At 36.0% G+C, this 11,590-nt stretch overlaps 1 protein-coding gene across 1 annotated transcript in view; it reads left to right on the forward strand.

Moving 5' to 3' along the window:
• Positions 1-6,552, forward strand: part of SLC5A12 (solute carrier family 5 member 12) — a 52,058-nt gene extending 45,506 nt beyond the window's left edge. Inside the window, exons 14-15 of the mRNA XM_024255440.3 lie at positions 4,068-4,195; positions 6,346-6,552. Of these exons, the coding sequence (XP_024111208.2) occupies positions 4,068-4,195; positions 6,346-6,495 (278 nt within the window). The 3' untranslated portion in view covers positions 6,496-6,552. The remainder of the gene's footprint in view (positions 1-4,067; positions 4,196-6,345) is intronic.
• The last annotated feature ends 5,038 nt before the right edge of the window (positions 6,553-11,590 follow it).

The raw sequence follows: 11,590 nt of genomic DNA on the forward strand, positions 1-11,590 counted from the left end.
TAGATTTTGCCTTAGTACCCTGACATCTGTGACTCCTTCCTTGGTGCTAGTGGGATATACCTAGACATTTCAGTTTAGTGATCGGTCACCACTAAGAAGACAGCCAACATTTCAGCTGCCTGATTATTTCCTTCTAAAGCAGGAAATGTGTACACATGAAATCCAGTGGTTTTCCAGTCTATATTTTCCATGTGTGCACCAGAATTAGCATGCTCTTATGTTGATACAGCAGCACTTATATTAAATTTGATTGAAAATTCTTACACATTTTCAGCATGAATAACTCTTCTGGTATTAATCCCTATGTTTTCTTTTTTTCCAAATGAGCCAGGTCTTAGTCAAATGCCCTTAAGGCCAAAAGCCAACACTCTAACAAAGTCTAATTATGCCTTCAAGCATTTGGAAAAATTTTTGAACACGACCACCAGATGTTCTGCCTCCTGGTGCCTGTCTTCCAAATGAGGCCTTAGGGTTAGCCTGATACCCTCAGGTCTGCTCACTAAGAGGCTTTAACAAATCTTCTGTAATACCCACTGAATCTTTTAAAAAGTCTTACAATGTTTAAATGTAGAATAGGGTCAGTAAGGGAGAACAGAGGCCTTTTGTGGGCCTGTTCTCCTTGTGTCATATTTTATCTTGGTCTTGTTTAGTCTTAATAGGTGATGTCTTCAATTATACTTCTTCCAGATAAAATACAGCACCTCGAAGATATGCTGTTTATGTTACTCATACATGTCGACACATAGAATCATGTCTGTGTTGATTAGCAACTCCAAGAAATTTATATCATTAATCATTTTGTGCATCAGCTGCTGAAAGATCTTGGCCTAAGATACACTTTAAATTCTTCATTATTACTGATAAAATTCTGCTGGGTGGCTGAAAGTTATTTTTTCATTTTTCCATTTTAGATATGTGAAATGAAAATATCATTTCCTAAATCAAGAACAAATACCATTGTTGGTGTATCAAGTGGCCAAAACATCCCATTATCAGGACAGTATATAGAGATTGATGCTACTCTGTTTTTCAGTGTACAGTAGTTTATATTTATCTGAATCTTACTATATTTTTCTCATTTACCATAAAGCTGCATGTCTCAGATATAAAGTCTTTAGTTATCAGTCTATTATTTTATATTTTAGATTATGTTTCCGTACACTAAGGTTAAATCTGACCTACTACCTGTTTTCTTTCTTTCTTTTTTTTTCATTTTCTAGAAACAGAGCTTGAACATTTATTTGCTTTTAACTATGGTTGATTTCACTCTACAAAGGCGGAGTTGAGTAGCGGCAACAAAGATCCTCTGGTTAGCAACGCCTAAAATATTTACAATCTATCTCTCAACATAAAAAAGTAATCTTTGTATTAGATAATTAATCTCATCAGAGAAATGTACTGCACTAGTTTATAAATTGTCAGAAATTGTGCAGCTCTGTATAATGATGAGAGATAGATAAAAAATATTCTAGCTTTCAGTTTGCTGTGGTGAAATCTGATACCATTCTAATTTCTGATTCTTGTATGTAATCTACCTTATTTCAGTCTCTCTCTCCTCTTTGTCACACACACACAGACAGAGATACATACACTCACACTCACAGATACATACACACACACACACAGATAGATACACACACAGATAGATACACACACACTCATGCCATTCTTTCTGTTGCAAGTTTATAGACTGTCTCTTTATTCCTAGGTTTCTGAAATTTTATGCCCTTTCCACTCCTAATCTGACTTTCCTAACTTCCAGCTTAAGCCTATATCTTGTACTCAGGACTTCTGCTGAGAGTTTTGGGGCTTGTGCCCAGTAGAGGGACCATGTGGGGAATGGATTCTAGGTTGCCTTCTGCTCATGGAGTCAGTACCTTGGCATAGAGTTGCTTCTGCTCAGAGGAAGGGGAACTTTCCTCAAAACTACCCCAGGTTACTATACATCTAGTGTCATTTCCTCTATAAGCATGAACTTTCTCTTCCTTAGGATAAACCTGCTTGTCTACAGGATATGATCTCATCCCCTTTGACCTTCTCTTTTCTCACCTAATATTTCTACAGTCCTGTAGTCTCTTGACAAACTTGGTTTCAACCAATTTTCTCAACAGTCCACTGATGCTCAATCCCCAAGGTCTTGCTCATGAAAGAGATGATAAATCCACAATTGAAGGCAAACACAGGGCTTCTGGTTTGAGAATTTGAGTTTCATTTTCATTTTTAACTTTTCTACCTGTGAGAATTATAGCCCTATACTTTGCTTTACCATCTACTATCTCCCAAAGGCAATATTATCTTTTTCTAGAAGAAAACAGAATCTAAATCCATATGAAGCAAAGAGTCCTGTCCTTCTTAGCAAATCTCAGGACTTGCTCTTAAGAGACAATAGATCTACATCATTTGTTGGAGCGTTTGATACTTTTGTGGTTCATTCAGAGACAAAACTCTTCTCTGTTTGAAACCCTGGAAATGGCTTTGTCCCAAATTAAATTATTCTGATTCAGAAATGCCCTTGGACAGCAGTTTGAGGTTTTGCAACCCCTCCTCTGCCACTCACACATATGCACACATTAAGGCAAATGGAGTGTTACAGAGTGTGATCACATGTTTAACTAAATGTAAACTTCATCATTTATTAGCTCGTAGAAAAGTTCACCATTTCCTCATCCATGAAATGAGAATAACAATACTTACCTATTTATAGGGATTAGTGATAATCTATGTAAAATGTGCCCAGTATGTAGAATACACTGACTAATTGATAAATATTATTATCAACACTAGTAGAATTCTATGTGGTCAAGTGTCTTTTGACAGGATGATGTAATGCCAGGGAATAGATTGTTTAAACATCAATTTAGATTTTTAAAAATTTACATTTTTGGCCAGGCACAGTGGCTAACGTCTATAATCACAGCACTTTGGGAGGCTGAGGTGGGCGGATCACTTGAGGTCAGGAGTTTGAGACCAGCCTGGCCAACATGGTGAAATCCCATCTCTACAAAAAAAAAAGGCAAAAAATTAGCCAGGCATGGTAGTTCGTGCCTGTAGTCCCAGCTACTCCAGAGGCTGAGGCAAGAGAATCACTTGAACCTGGGAGGCGGAGGTTGCAGTGAGCCGAGATTACACCACTGCATTCCAGCCTGGGCAATAAATAGTGTGAGACTCTGTCTCATACAAAAAACAAACAATCTACATTTTTTTCTTTTTTTTTTTTTTGTCTCTAGAAAGCAGTTTGAGAAAAAGTTTGTGGATGGTCACAGTATCTGGCACTTAAAAGAAATTTGATCAATGGTGTAACCACTACTCCACTCTTCCCTCTAGGGATCTTTACACTACACTGACTATGGGACTAATAACTATCCTTGAATGATATTGGGTATTAGTGAATAGTCTTTATGACTTAAAATTTGCATAAGTTCTGGGAGGAGCAAAATCATTGGCCTTTACATCTTGGTTTGAATATCAATTTGACTCTTGTTCCACAGCAGGATTTGAAGAAATAGGACATTGAACAGGTATGTTTCAAGGAAGGGAAAAGAAGGGTGTGAGGCATGAGGAGGTGTGAGGAATGCTTAAAGTACCTGGGAGGAACATGAGGGTATTGCTTGTTTAGGATGTTAGGGTGAAAGAAAAGAAGGAACAATAAAAATACTCTTTCTAATTTTATAAATACTGACTTAGATGATCTCAAATATTAATATATCTGGTTTGGCTAAAAATCCAAGAACTTTTTTAAAGGAAGAAATTGCATAATTACTGCTATCCCCTCTGCTGGCCAAAGAAAGTTACTAGCAGAGTTTTCTATAATACATATTTAAAAATAAATAGGTTGTCTCTGTTTAACTCTACAGTCGTGAGTCTACCTGACCTGACAATTTGTTGATGTTTAAAAACGAACTCCTACCCCTTTCAGCAGTTAACCAATTTCTGTTTATTAACCACTCAGTCTTGTTTTCACTCTTATTCTAAAAAGTAACCTACTTTTCAAGTTGACAATGTTTAAATCTGTAAAGGAAGACCTGGAGGGCTGCAACCATCTAATCTATTTGTTCTTTTGTTAATAGGTCGCCAAAGAGGTGAGGATATTCAACCACTGTTAATTAGACCAGTTTGTAATTTATTTTGCTTTTGGTCTAAGAAGTGCAAAACACTATGCTGGTGTGGAGTTCAGCATGACAGTGGGACAGAGCAGGTGAGCTGATGTTTGAGCTTCTAAAAATGTGTATGGACTCAAAGGGATTCCTGGTTTTGCCCCTTTAAACTGGCCACAAAGATGCACTGGAAAGGGAAGGCAGTGAATGTGAGAACTTGAAAGAATTTGAGTTTCAACTTCAGAGTTACCTCAGCTAATCAGCTTTTAAGCACATAAATATGTTGATAGGTAAAAGTGCCTTGGAGCTGAATTACTGGCATTGCAGGTGGTCAGTTTTCAAAGTTTGTTTTAACCCCTGTGAAGGTGAATTCTAGGAAAATATAAAAGTGAATAATAGAAAACGAACAAATTGAAGGCACATTCTCCTATAATAGTTCAAAGCATGGACTTTAGCCTCAGACAGTCGTGGGATTAATCCTGGTTCCATGTCCTACATTCCTTGGGTAAATTATTTAACTCCTCAACTCCAGTTTTTCTGATCTGAAAACTGGGTGGGTAAGGGGAGGATTACACAGAGCAACATGGACACAAGCATTTCCAGTTCCATGGGATATAAATGTAAAGCAAGGTCATGGTGGGAATGTACAGGCAAAGATGCAGCAAGATGCACCTAACTCTCTAACTCCCCAGCTCTCTTTATTCTGGGAGAAAGAAGTACTTTAGGTCAGGCAGTACTAGAAACACTCTCCAAGTACTATTAAGGTTTCATCAGCCAAAGACCACCAGAAAGAGCCTGTAGTTAGACAAAATTGGACTTACTGACTTGATGTAACAAGTTGGGGTACTTCAGAGGAATCGGGGAATGCCACCCTCAACAAGGGGGAGGAAGAACATGTCTTTTGTAAGGTTTGGATTCCCACTGAAGGATTCTTAAAGGGGTCTATGGGAAGCAGAAAATGACCACAAAGTTATGTGGGGGCAGCATTGGTAAGAGTGCAATGGTCACTCAAAGGGTTGTTATGGCATTTGATGACTGCCAGAACTTGGGAGCAGCTGACCTTATCAGTGTCTGTCTTCCCAGCTTGATTAAGGGCAGAAGTGTTTTTTTTGTTGTTGTATTTTTCTTTTTAGTTTAAACTTATACTGACTTTTAGTCCCAGACATTTTATTCTTTTACGATTTTAGGAGAGGGAAGCCTAACCCATATCACAGCAAATATTTCTGAGTTGTCCATTGCTCTCCTCTCCAGAAAACAGCAGAATAGCATGTATATCACCTAAAGCTGAGTTTATTACTTATGGCAGGAGACAAGAGCACCATGTTTACAGAGAGGCTCAGAACACGGAAGTTAGGTGCAGACATTTATAGAATTCTGAGCTTAAGTGACTTAAGGTAGATCTTTCAATTCAGGGTTCTTATTGGAACTGGGAAAAACTGTGATGTGAGAATTTAAAATTGGAAAATATAGCCAGGTGAGGGTCCTAAAGTCAGTTTTGATAATTGAATAGTGGCTTGATAAGCAAGGAGTTTGCTTCATTGAACAATCTATACTTTTGAGAAAAGGGCTGTTTACCCAGATGAGCAATTTATTTTGCTGAGAAGGCAGCTGGTTAAGCAGCCTATTGTTTGTATAAATGAATTTTGAGGAAGTTCTAGAAGCAACAGATCAGGTTATTTATTGGTTTGCAGACTCCGGAAGATAGAATTTCCTGGAATAAATAATAAACTTAATAATGCAGGCAGCCAGCTTCTGTTCTCAAGGCTAAGTTGAAAGGGAGGGGACACTCCTTGTGTCACTATTGGGCTCCTTTGCCAAAAAATAATGTTTAGCAGCATCCAGGGGAGTTTGTATATAGGTGTCCCTGTTATTATCAGCACACTCTCCTATTCCCAGGTAGGAAGGGGGTCATCCACATATAAGATACAGATATGTTTCTCCTTATAAGGTAATACTACTACCTCACAGGATTGCTGGGTTAAGTGAGAGGTGTATACATTTCTTCATGCAACACAAGACATACTGTAAATGCTCAATAGATTATTCTTTTTGCTGTTATTATCATTAGAAATAGTACCTTACATGGACTATCAAAGTTATCAATTAGAAAATGTCTTAGGTCAGAGTTGTTTATGCTTCTTTTGTACATATATATAATTTTTTGAAGCCAGGGCCTAAACAAGATTCTCTCAAGTTAATTTGGAGTACATCAAGGCTATCTTGCTAATATGTGCCTTTCTATTTCCCTCAGGAAAACCTTGAGAATGGCAGTGCCTGGAAACAAGGGGCTGAATCTGTCTTACAGAACGGACTCAGGAGAGAAAGCCTGGTACATGTTCCAGGCTATGATCCCAAGGACAAAAGCTACAACAATATGGCATTTGAGATTACCCATTTCTAAGGCAATACCTGTATGAATGCACACACACACTCATGCACAATACACACACACACACACACACACAAAAAAAAAAAAACTCCACATACTTCTTGCCTATTTGTTAGTAGTTATGTATAGTTGCCATTGCTAGAAGACAGGGATGTCTGGTGCCTATTTCTACTTATTTATAACTACATGCAAAATGACTGTTTCTCAGGATATTCTTTGAAAGACTCCAAGTTTCACAGAGAAAAACCAGCCTGCTCCAAATGTCCTTGACTACTTCCTTCTTGAATAAATTAGGACTGGATTTCATTACCATTCAAGAAATCAAAGTCTTTTTGCTTGGTGTCATATTAAACTTCAGGTTATTCGTTTTAGTAGCTTTTTAATCATCAAAATATTTTGGAGTTTAGAGGCAGAACAGGAAACAGGAATATGTATATTTAATGCTTTTCTGCCACATGGGATAAAACAGAGGAATGACATCCACCCCCGACCTCATACCTGACATACATGTAGACATATTTTATGCCACCCATCTCCCATCCTGTAGCTACAATTGGCATATAACTACTATTAACATCCCTTCACCACCACTATTAGGTCCTCTTCCAGTCATTCCAGTCATTAGCTGTCCTGACTAAACATTAAAAAAAAATTCAGCGAAATACAGAAGAAGATGGTATGTCTGGCTAGTGGGAGCAATTGTAACTAAAAACTTCGCTCCTTTTGTGCTGTCCATGCAGTATTTCTTCTTCCTTTCTATCACTTTACAATGAAAAATTGCCTCAGAGCTCAATAAGAAGTCTGGAGCCTTTTTCCAGGGCTAAGTAAAGAGAAAAGGAATGTCCTATAGAAGGTTGTTAGGATAGAATTTGGTAAAAGAACGTTGCAAATAGTGTAACAGACCATAGGAGATTTCACCAGCAATAGGGTTCTTCTTTAGACAAAATACATTGTCCACAAGACTTGCACTCTGCTCATTCAACTCATGTGAGCAAGCTCAACTCACTCCACCAGGGTTAGGTAACAGAAGTGGAGAACTTCATAGTTCGTGTCTAGAAAATAATGTTTAAAGTTCTGGAGAATGAGGGTATTGCCGATTAAAAGGCGAGCTGACAAATGAAGGAGCAGTGAAAGATTTTTGGAGCAAGTAAAGAAGTGAAATTCTGAAAAGGTAAAAGAAAGAACCAGTATGTCACAGGGGACAAGTCAGAGGACAGATAATAAGAAACAAAGTTGTATCTGAGAGTCATATATTAGGACAGGTGTCAGGTATTTATTTTGGTGGCCAGATAAGAGCAAAAGGCCTACAAACAGTGTGTTAGCAAAGTAAGAAGAAATGGTCCAAATAGGCAAGGATAAGGAACTCCAAAGGTTGTCTTTAAATATTTCTCAAAAGAGAAAGCCTTGAAAGAAGCATACAATAGAGAAAAAATAAATTACCAATATTTATTTTTAGAAAAGATAGAAAGAGACAAATCAGTGGAGGAATTAAAACAGACAAACTGGAGTTTATAAAACAGAGCCCAATCCTTGCCTTCTCTCCCTCTACTCAAATAGAAAAGGAGAATGGAGAAAGAGAAAGAAGGTATTAGGCTACAGTTTATAAGAGAGATGAGAAAAAAATACATTTGGGAATAGAGGGAAAGGATCAAAAGGGGGCACATTTGGAGAAACATCTGAAAATGAGAAGGAGCAGAATTTTTGGAAACATTTTTTAAAGTCTGGCAATGCTAATTAAGCTGTTGATCTAAGGATTTGCAAACTGAGAGGTGCAATTATTTTCCAAATGATTTGTGACACTCTTATTAATTAGAATATACTAGTTAGCTTTATTAATATCTTAGGGAAGGAAGAGAGAAAGAAAGAGGGAGAGAGAGAGAAAGAAAGAGGAAGAGAGAGACAGAAAGAATAAAGAGAAAAAAACCAGCAATTCTGAGGATAAGAATAAATTAATGGTAGGTATTATATATGCATGAACACATATATACATGTGTACACATATACATGTAAATACGATTTGGAATACATCAGGATTGTGAACTTCCACTTGGGATAGCATAAAAGCAAAATATACCATACAATTTTTCATTTTACTCACAAATTTTACTCACAAATTCTTCTAAAGACATTTCACTAGGTCAGTACATTTCTGAGAAAGTTTTAAAAATGTTTCTTCTGTTACAGTCCCTAATTATCTTACCTGGAGTGTTATCAAAATGTCATACAACTGGAAAATGCAATTATTGTTATAAAAATATCTCTGCCTTCTCTTGTGTAATGAAATTTATGGCTTTAGAAGATGACATTTCAAGAGATTTTAGAGGTCAATGTAGAGACTCCCCCCATTCTTCTTAATTGAACAAACATGCATAAATCTAGGGTTTCAGGTAGAGAGCAGATGGGAATCTGCAGGAAACTGTCTTCCATAGTGTATGAAAACCGTGTTTGTTGTGTGGTGAAGCACAGAAGTGCACAGTCAATAGATTCAGCTAGTGAGTCCCAGCACTCCTCTCAGGCCCTCCCTAGGATTAGCAGCCCAGAGTCCAGCCAAGGCCACTGGTGCAATACAAAGACAGTTCAGTGACAAGTTCCATCCATACCATGGAAGAGGGTTAAACTTGTGGCTGTTTTTGCCACAGCATGACCAGAGACATTCTCAATAAATGGCACTAGGAATGATGAGTTTTAGAGGGGCCTAAAATGTTCCAAACTTGATACTCACCACTGTACCTTTAAAGCACAACCACAGATACTGGTAAAAATGGAACAGAATTACCTCAGTGTCTCTTTAACTCATTCTGAATGAATTCATTTTGATGACAGAGATTTTTTTGTCACCATTTGGAATAAGAACTACAACAACTTATGATTGAGGTGAGCAACTGCAGTCAAATGGCTTAGGTTCAAACACAAGTTCTGACACAAATCTAGGTAATTTTGGGCAATAGTTTTAAAATCTTAGTTTATTAACCAATTAATAGGTGTCAAAATTATCCCTACTTAATAGAATTATTCTGAAGATTTATATAAGTAAATCATATAAACTGCTTAGCACAATGTGACTGGCCCACAAGGAACATTTAATACTTGGTCTGCAATATATGAAGAAAATGGTGCACATGTTAACTTAAATTGTTTCATTATTTCTCTGCAGGATTTTTAAGATGCGGGATCAGAATATATGTTACTATTTTGAGAATTAGAAATAATAAGGAAAACAGAATGTATACATTAAAAGTCATGCCATAAATTTCCAAAGAGTAGTTTTTTTAAATGCCAGAGTTTAAATAAAATATTATCTTCCAGAGAGTAACTTTTCTAAAGGTCCTAAATTCTGAAAAGAGAGAAAACTACTGTTATAAACAAGTTTATTACTAAAAGATGCAATATTCATTACTATGATTTATTATTATTTTGTACATGTAAACCTTGATAAGTAAACAGCATCTCAACCCAAGTTTATTACTCAACGCACAGTTCAAAGCAACTATGACTCTCAAAATAGCAATAGAAGGTGGGGAGGGTCTTTTCCCTTTGTTTATATAGTATTTACTAAAAATAAACTTTACTATTTTGTGACTTTATAGGGTTACACCATTTCATTCGAAAGAGAAACAAAAAGTAAACCATCGGCCATGTGGCTTTCAAACAGTATTTCAAAGAGAATATTACTGAAATATTTTTGTGCTGTTACAGTCTTAATCAAACATTATTACAAAGATCAGATATGGAAAAAATAGGAGTCTCCCTTTAATTGTTCCCTTTTAAATAAATTGTTTTAAAATATTACAGAAGTTATAGCTGTATTTATATGCACATTTGTATATTTACAAGTCTTATGTACTTAATCTCAATATTGCAAATTAGCTAGGTTTACTATAGAGTTAACTGCTTTTATCTAGCACTTATAATCTTGTAGTATAACCTATTTTCAAATAACTAAAATTTAATTGATACCATCAATGGTACACATGAAAATGATACAAATTTATAAACTAATAAAATGTAACTCGTCATTGATAGTAAATCAACTAATGGGTAGATTTTATTGGTAATTCTTGGAAACAGGTAATACCATTGTTTCCTCTCCCACCCCAATCTCCTGAGTAAATCAATGTAGATTTGCAAACACCCATGTGAATAACAAACATGCACAAGCCCATTTTTCCAATATTATACTTTGGTGTTTCAAATATTAGCCATCTTCAGAAGACAAAGAGTTAAGCTCATAAGTATTTAACTTCGTAATCACAACATGACCCTTTCTTGAAGTGTCAGGCTGTCATCATAAATTAGAAAAATAATCTTACCCTGTGGAGCAAGATGTTCATTGATAATGATATTTCAGTACATCGGTAGGACATTTAATGTGATATTTTTGTATTTCCAAAATCTTTTGCAGCTTTTTAATTTCAGACTCCTAGAACACATCTAAATCTAATGTTGTTTATACAACTAGTTAAGATTAGGAAAAATGCCTATAAATAAGTACAGGTATATAATTTATATATAATTATTGAAAATTTTTTTAAATTAAGTTCCAATATAAGTGCATTGAAATTATCAATGTGAATATTTTCTACAGGGTTAGGAATGGAATGGAAGATAATCACCTATTCTAAAATTCTGTGTTAAAACCTTATAGATTAAGGCAGGTCTACCAGGTGACCAAGTAAGCATATGCCAAAATAAGGTTTTTCATATCATATAACATGACTTCCTTTTTGATGTTTTGGATAATGCCTGTAATATTTAGTTCACCCATGGGTTATGACACATACACACACAGAAATAAACATCAAGAGGGTCTGTAACTTAATAAAGTAGGTTACTATAAATCAAGAAAAGCAATGAATAATGGTGATATCATTTGTGGACCTTATCCTCAGGAATTTCCAGAAATGATTCACCTGTGTCCTAAGTTGCAAAAGCAAGTGTGTGCACAGGTGTTCAGAACACCTCATTCCTATTACAGGATCTGCTTTTGACACATTTAAAAGGCTAAGAGTAGTTTCATGTAATTCTTTATTTAATGTCTTAATTTAACTGCCATATAAAAAAAAGTGAGCAACCGTCAAATCACTTATTTGCAGTACAGTATAATATA

This window comes from Pongo abelii, chromosome 9 (assembly GCF_028885655.2).
Source record: "Pongo abelii isolate AG06213 chromosome 9, NHGRI_mPonAbe1-v2.0_pri, whole genome shotgun sequence".
Lineage (NCBI taxonomy): Eukaryota > Metazoa > Chordata > Mammalia > Primates > Hominidae > Pongo > Pongo abelii.